Source organism: Brachyistius frenatus, unplaced genomic scaffold (assembly GCF_029030835.1).
Source record: "Brachyistius frenatus isolate BFR_SWC_R1_liver_20210118 unplaced genomic scaffold, ASM2903083v1 Contig_46, whole genome shotgun sequence".
NCBI lineage: Eukaryota > Metazoa > Chordata > Actinopteri > Embiotocidae > Brachyistius > Brachyistius frenatus.
In genome coordinates, this window is record NW_027210645.1 from 2,577,513 (window position 1) to 2,585,466 (window position 7,954).

A 7,954-nucleotide genomic window follows, 5' to 3' on the forward strand; every position below is an offset into this window, starting at 1 on the left:
CATTGTGTCCCGTGACTGACTGGTTTATCAACTTCATATCAGTTGTGATCAGTCAGTATTTCAGGTGAACTCTAGTCTGTTTGACAACATTTTCCAACTCACAGGGCTTACAATGGAGCAAAAAAGGAAACTTCTAATATGTGAAATACCTCTGAATGGTGCCATATACTGTGGACTGGAAGTTAGGCATGTTCATATGAATTGATTGACACACCCAGGTGCTTTGCTGTTCCTCAATTAGTAAATATTAACCTTTATGAACACTTCAAGCAGGGCGAGTCATTCGCTGTGTTTGTGGCCAAACATCGTCCAAACAGTCTGGTTTCCTTTGCTGCACCACGAGGAGCAAGAACAGTTTTTATCCGCAGGCTGTCACTCTGCTAAACAGTTCAAATGTTTTACATCGCTGAACCTTTTTGCACTACACCCAACCGCATCAGCACAATTTGCACTAGGTGCAATTGCACCATTGTTTTAGATGTACATATGTATATATTCATTCATTTCTATCCTGTAAATATATGTCTATTTATGTTTTATATGTCTATTTATGTCTGTTTGTTTTGTTTTGGGACGCTGAGAGTGAACCTAAAACCGGAGTCAAATCCCTTGTATGTGTCAACATACATGTCCAATAAAGCAATTCTGATTCTGATGTTGCAGTGTCAGTCCTGTTTATAATCATGCTTTGCTTCTCTGTCTCTCAATCATGCAATGACAGAAAATGTGGCCATAGATTTTTAGGGTAAACTGCAGGTGTTTCACACGGCCAAGGAAGCACACAGTGACAGAGATGACTTCTAATCAATGACAGTGGTGAGGAAGAGGGAGTCAAAGTGAACAGGTGCATTACACTGCAGGTTGGAGGCTGTTTTCTTGTAGCAAAGACTTTGGCCCCCTCTTGTGGCAGAATAATGGAAATGAAAGAGGCTCATGTTTGTGACAAAATATTCTATTCAAGGTTCCTATTTTAGACAGAAAAACCAAGAAGAGTAATCTAAACATTTTTGTAACTAAGGAGCTGATTTGCAAGTTTTTTTTGCCATAATTCAGTGACAGTTGTGTTCCTGAAGATAAAACATAATATGTTTTGATAGTTTACAATTCAAGTGAAGCATGAATGCTGTATTTATTTTTAATTATATTTCTACATACGTCAATAATTAACATTTTACGGTCAAACGTTATTGTGGAGGTCTTTAATTATTTACAAAAAAAAAAGGTATTTGGAGATATTTGGAAGCTTAACTTTATGTGAACGAATCTCACACTAGCTATGTTTATTCTAAATGAAATTTTAGAGATTTAAAAAAATTCTGTTTTCTTCACTTTGAAAAGATTGTGTACTTTTTACAACTGCTGTTTAAAACTGAAACGGACGAAGTGTTTGAAAAAACCTTTGAGCATTCTTCAGTCAAACAATTTATTATTGCAACAAAGTTCTTGTAAATATCCACAACCTCTAAACTAATTTCCCAAGACTCCTTCAACACTTCAGCCCTGCCTCTGCTTGTGTCTTGGATGGGTCTTGCAGAACACAAACAAACGTCCCCTCCGTCGAACAAAGAAACAGTCCTTGCAGCGCCTCTTCAGGGCAGACTTGGTCTTCATGCCCGCCGAGGGCTGGATGCAGGGAAGATGCTGACACTGTCCCAGCACAGTTGGTCCACACTGAGCCGAGGAGCCAGACGGGGGGAGCTGCACGGAGCGGACTCTGGCTGATGACAAGAGCAAAGAGGAAGGGGCAGCGGCGACTGCGCGGAGACATCTGTAGGCGCAGGCCGCCGATGAGGAGAAGGTCGCGTTTAACCGGCTCATCTGGGCCACTGGGCGGGTCAGGGAGGCAGCCAGGTGCTTCAGCAGGAGGAAGGCCATGGTGTCTGCAGAGAATAGGCCAATATGTATGTTTTAAATCTGAGGTATTTAATGTCATATTGGGATGAAGAGCTGAAATGATTAGTCAAATATTTCATTAGTTGAGGATTCGTCTTTTTATCTGTCAAAAATGGTCAAAAAATGAGCAAATTTCTTAAATGGAGCGATTTGTTGATTCTCTTTGGCCCTGGACACATGGCATTACCACCCATCCCGGGAGTTCGGATCACAAGCGGTCAGCTTTAAGCACAAGTGTGAAGGCACCAAGCACGTATTGAGATCCCATCTGCTCAAACCACATTCAAAAGTGGAAATGACCACATTCTTTTAGATGCACCCCGGGCCACACCGATGGACCACCTACTCAACCAACTTCAGTGGCTGATGACAGGAGCAGGACTGTTACTATCACATTACAGCAGGTTCGGCAGTTTTGGATGTTTACTGAAAATCTGACAATTCAAAGTCATCATCTTGGGCTCTGGCAAGTAGTGATTGGCACTTTCTCACCACTTTTCGACATTCGAAAGATGAATCTCGGATCAGTCAAAAAATGATGACTTAATAATGAAAATACATTACTTGCAGTCACAAACATAAATTAAATGAGCATTATCAGGTTGTCAATGGAGCGTTCTACTACTTTGTGCAAAAGCAAATGTAATAAAGCCCAGAATGAATTTTGCACTGTTATGTCTCTAAATAGCCCAGGTATAAACGTATTGGAAAGTCAATACTGCTAAGCTATTCTATGAAACATCAACCAAATAAACGCAAAGACATCAAACAGTGGTGGAAGGAGTATGCAGATATTTTACTAAAGTAAAAGTAATCATACAAAAATGAAAAAAAAAATACTCAATTAGAAGTAGAATTCCTGTAAACAAACCTTACTTAAGTAAAAGTACATGGGTACAAGTAAAAGTACCCAAAATCCAAAATGTCCCAGTTTAGGGCGCTTTATGAACTTCTGTGCAAATGCATTGATATGTGCGCGTGAGCAGCATTTTGATGTCGTCATAGCACAGCTGTAGTATGTTCTATGTACAGTGACGCATTTATAACATCTGGTTACGTTTCAGGTATAAAATACTGATCTAAAAAATGACTAAAATTTTCATAGAAATGAGTGGCGCGCAAAATTGTATATTTCCCTTTGAAATGTTGAGGAAGTATAAAATAGCAGCAAATGAAAATACTCCAGTAAAGTACACGTATCTCTGTAGTACACGAGTGAATGTATTTGAGGTCCATCTTTCTCGTGCTGAAGCGCATGTAAATACTCCAACCTGCTGACCCTGTGGAGGAGCCATGCAACATGTCGGAGATGGCCTGCTCGACCCAGAGACAGACATTTAAACGGGGGAAACATCCGTCCCCTGGCCTTAACTCAGGTACGGACAAAGTCAACGAACGTGAACAAACCTACCAGAAACTCCTAGAAGGTCACAAACAGGGGTTATGCCTTTAAAAAATTGCGTTTTAAATCTCCAACAACACGACCGCGACGCTGTTCTTGCTGCGCTGGTTCAACAAACAGCTTCCGGTTTGAGAATGCCGAGGTTGTAAAGTGTGCCCTCGGCGTTGCCTGTCAGGTTCCCTCAATGGCTTTGGAAAATGTCCCCTCCCTCACCGTTAGCAGACGCAAACTCCAACTTAACTGCAGCATCACCTGTTTAATTTAATCAAATATACCTACATATACGAAGTAAATTGAAAAGCTTGAGATCGTGTGGGCCTCTGAACCTGACAAAACAAAACTCGGGGTGAAGAATCCCAACTTGTCCATCCGCCTTGCCTCTGCAAAGCAGCTTGGGAAATCAGGCTGCTGTAAACATGGCGGCCGCAGTGGGAAGACTTCTGTCCTTCAGTAAAAACGCTAAGGTGCTGGTCTCGCCTTTGAGGCTGGCCGCGGTACCTGCTCACCGCTACAGCGTCGAGGTGTCCAGTACCGGCGAGGCCATCACTCACACTGGCCAGGTAAGATTAAAACGGACTCTTCGGCACCGCCGGACGGCCTCACGTTACCTAACCTTCGCCCGGTGTCCCTGGAGCTAAACGCTCCGCTGCGTCCATTCATAGCATTTGATTTATTTTCCCATTTGAATTAACACACGTGAGGTCTAAAGGGCATCAACATTTATTCCGTTTGCAGGGACAACTGATGCATTTGCTTTACACAACACTTGCCCCGAGTCTGACCAGCCGAATAAGATGACGTGTCATTGGCTGTAATTATTATTATTATTATTATTATTCAAATTAAAACATTGAGTGTTTTCCTGCCAGGTGTTTGATGAAAAGGATCCCAGGAGAGCTCGATTCGTCGGCAGACAGAAAGAGGTAAGAACTTAAGAACAAAGACGCTTCATGAAGCTCAGATTTGCTTCTAATTTGAATGTAAACCCATTAACAGGTGTAATAAACTAATATCAAACAACGACACTTCCATTTCACGTGTGCAGCTGTTATTAAATACTCACATCTGCACACTTTTAGTTTGTACAACACAAAAAAAAATGTCAACGATAGACATTTTATTTTGAAATCCATTTCTGTTCCTGGTTATGCCACATGTCCACTACTTAACCCATTTTAAAGGTGGAGATCCAACAAAGCTTCACATTATAGCCTCAGTGTGTCTCATAACTTAGTGTTTTCTTTTTTATATTTGAGCGATAACTGCAGAAATCCTCTTGCACTGATTTATTTGTCATTGTTTGTGTTCAGGTGAATAAAAACTTTGCCATCAACTTGGTGGCGGAGGAGCCAGTGAGCGACATTGAGGCCAGGGTGGTGTCTTGTGATGGAGGTGGAGGAGCTCTGGGACACCCCAAAGTCTACATCAACCTGGTAAGAGCCTGCACACATCAATAATTACAAAATAATGGAAAGTGGTTCAGTATCGTTTGGAGGCAAAGCGCAGGAACAGAAAAACAGATAATTGCACCCCTTAAACCAAGCGGGTTTTCTGTAAGTGACATCTGACAACTGAAGATGTCACTGTTCTGATTAAGGCCTTGTTCATACTAAGATATATATATTTTTTAAATAAACATTTCCCTCCATGTTTTGGCCTCACATCCACACGCAAACTGCATTTCACGTCTGTAAAATGGAGCGTTTGGGAAGTGATGATGTCACACTTCAACAATGGCGATTATATATTGGTTTCTTTACGTTTGGTTCTCACCAACAATTATGAGTTTACAACTTATCTATAAATGAATGAATGAATAATTAGCTCCTCTTGTTTTTGTTTTGAAGTCACCACCATCAAAGCTAGATGCTCTGAATGTTCCTCTCTGGTATTTGATGTATAATTAATGAAGACTTGATCGCCACCTACTGGCCGGGCATGCTTGTTTGAGCATTTGTGGTTGTATTTGCCTTCTCAAGTGTACGGAGATATATATTTTTTAATTCTTAGGAGGAAATATAAGTTCAGGAAAATATCTGTTTTGGTGCTAATATAACATTTTACGATCATGAGGTACTCCAGCAGACCAACTGAAGTATTATTGAAATGGTATCACCCCAAAGCGTGTAATACACCTGTCAGTCCACTAATACTCGCGCGTATGACCAAGGTCGAACAATTTGACAAAGAACAACAAATGTATGAGTAGGTGGATTAGGATGGTAGCATGGATCAAACTTTTATCCAGAAGACTGGGGTTCGAATCTGTGAGAAAGCAACATCTTTCTATTCAGGCCGATTTTTAAAGAAAACCTTTTCTTAACTCCTACCAGGAAGTTTTTGTGCCTCACAAGAACCACGTGGTTCTTCACGGCAAAACATGGCGGGTGTATTACACAGTTGGACATGATCCCGGGCTGTATTGAAATGATCTTTTTTTTTTTTTGCTTTTAAAAATCAATTAGTATGCTTTTATTTATGCAAACGTGGACAAGGTAATCTGTAGTACTTTAATATTCAGTTAAGAGTGCAGTGTCGAACCACCACAACAGCTAAAATGATGCCAAAGTTCCATATTGTAAACACTAACTACCTTTTTCCTGTTTGTCTCCAGGATAAAGACACAAAAGTGGGCACCTGTGGCTACTGTGGATTACAGTTCAAGCAGAAGCATCATCACTGAAATGTACCTCTGTCTTTGCTTCTCTGTATAAATCGCCATATTGGTTAATAAATGATGTCTGTCTGTCCAAGAGCGTGTTCTTCTTTATAAAACCTGCTGGAATAAATGTTGCGACATGGAGGCAACATTATTCTCAACTATACTGCACAACAAGTTACATACTTCAAATGAATGTGAATGTCCTGTGTGAGAAAGGGTTTACCTCAACTGCTGATCCTGGACCAGTTTCAATCCTGGATGCTGCTGGCTGTTATCCAGTTGGATGCAGTTCCACCCTGTGACAGACAGAGGTCAGCAGCGTCCTGCAGATGTTTGCCACGGACAAAGATAGTTAAAAGCTCTTTGTTTTCAGAAATAAAGACAAGTTTCTTGTAAAAAAAATTTAATACAAGTAATAAATAATTCACAAACTACAATACACAATAAAGATAATAGTGTGTAAAAAGCCTTTGATTAATCTGATCTCATAAAAAGACCACAGATTAAAGTTGCAGTGCACCTTCAAACTAATCTGCTCCATTGTTATCTGCTGCAGTTGGGTTTATTTTCTTTCCTGCATGAAGAACTGATCTGCAACTGTACGTAGGCGAGATGCGTCCTGCCTCTGCCGTTTACTGTGAGGAGCGCTCAGAGAAACCTTAAGCATTCCTTGTGCATCCGCTCCCCACAATCTACGCTGTAAAAGTCTTGCTCTGCCAAGCCTGGAAGATAGCAGGAGGGAGCCGGCCTGATAAGACACAGCAGCGCGGAACAATACATGTTTGAAGAAGATCATATATATATTTCATCAGGCTTATTCTCCATAGACCTCTGCATGCCAAATTGTGCTGGGCTTGGCTCCGGCTCCAGACAGCACTAGCCTGTTCTGTCCCCAGTGATGCAGCCAGTGGAACTGCATTTTCCACACCACAGAGCTCAGGTTGGGAAGAGTTGTCAGGCTGCTATAATTGGCCATGGTGACTCCTGGAAGTGAGGCTTATGCTGTAGTTAACCTCATCTAGAGTCAGGCCACAGTGGATGATTGAAGGGGAGAGAGGTGCATTGTTCAAATGAGGCCGGGTCGGTGTCAGAGAGATGACTGGTTGGTCTTGCGGTTGGTAAGTCTGAGTGGTTCAGAGGTGGTGGTTGGTTGAGTTGGAGGCATTGCCAGAGGCGAAATCTTCAGATGAAACTGAGCATGTGAATTGTGCTGAATTAAACAGCGCTGTTTTTTTTTTTTTTTTTTTTCTGTGCCTGGTTTTAACTGCACTCTTTAATTATTCACTGGTCTTAAATGCATCCCCCAGCACATTTCCAACATCATATATGTCAGGTAGCTCCAGATCATGAAGGTGGACCTGGACAATTTGCAGACGGACTCATTCATGGGTTCAGTTTTGAACTGTCAAATCAGCGCAGGGTCTGATGCTACATCCAGTTATCCCCTCTCATCCTGCAGAGTAATTGCAAATACAACCCTTAAGCATAATATGACCTGTTCTGTTGGGTCAGACCACAGAGACAAAGATGAGCTCAGATGAGACTGTAATCATATTGAAAATGTCCTCAGCACTGAGCTTCACAATAGATAATGGAGTTAAATGCCATTGAATTCCTTAACAAAGCGTCCCCACCACAACAATCACTCACTCTACACAAAAACATCCTCCTCTTCGCTGTAATTGCCCTATTAAAATATTTCTCCTTGAAGATGTGTCACATTACAGACCCTGAGGCTCATTATGGAGCTCCCTGCAGCCAATTATCTGAGCCTCCATGTCTGGGAGCGGCTGTGACCAAAAAGGGGCTCTCCTGCAGATCTGGGAGCAGCCCGCACTCCTTAAATCTGCACTTACTGTACGAGAGGCAAAAGAGAAAACTGACCTTTGGTCATTGTCTCGGGGCGACTCCACTCAGCTCCACTTTAGAGTCAGGTGACAGAGCTTCTGACCTTTACCATGGAAATAATGACTTGTTCTTGTGCCAGGAGCTCAGAG

The 7,954-nt window shown here is 41.8% G+C and overlaps 2 protein-coding genes across 2 annotated transcripts; one reads left to right on the forward strand and one right to left on the reverse strand.

The window, feature by feature from the left end:
* Positions 1-1,410: 1,410 nt before the first annotated feature.
* On the reverse strand, positions 1,411-3,420 carry mrpl36 (mitochondrial ribosomal protein L36). The gene is made up of 2 exons (XM_069703358.1): positions 3,301-3,420; positions 1,411-1,880 (listed from the first exon to the last, which is right to left on the reverse strand). The coding sequence occupies exon 2, from the start codon at positions 1,873-1,875 to the stop codon at positions 1,495-1,497; it is 381 nt and encodes a 126-aa protein (XP_069559459.1). The 5' UTR covers positions 1,876-1,880; positions 3,301-3,420; the 3' UTR covers positions 1,411-1,494.
* A 265-nt stretch (positions 3,421-3,685) lies between these two features.
* Positions 3,686-6,048, forward strand: ndufs6 (NADH:ubiquinone oxidoreductase subunit S6). The gene is made up of 4 exons (XM_069703359.1): positions 3,686-3,855; positions 4,165-4,218; positions 4,606-4,728; positions 5,910-6,048. Exons 1-4 carry the CDS (start codon positions 3,712-3,714, stop codon positions 5,976-5,978), a joined length of 390 nt encoding a protein of 129 aa, XP_069559460.1. The 5' UTR covers positions 3,686-3,711; the 3' UTR covers positions 5,979-6,048.
* Positions 6,049-7,954: the final 1,906 nt, after the last annotated feature.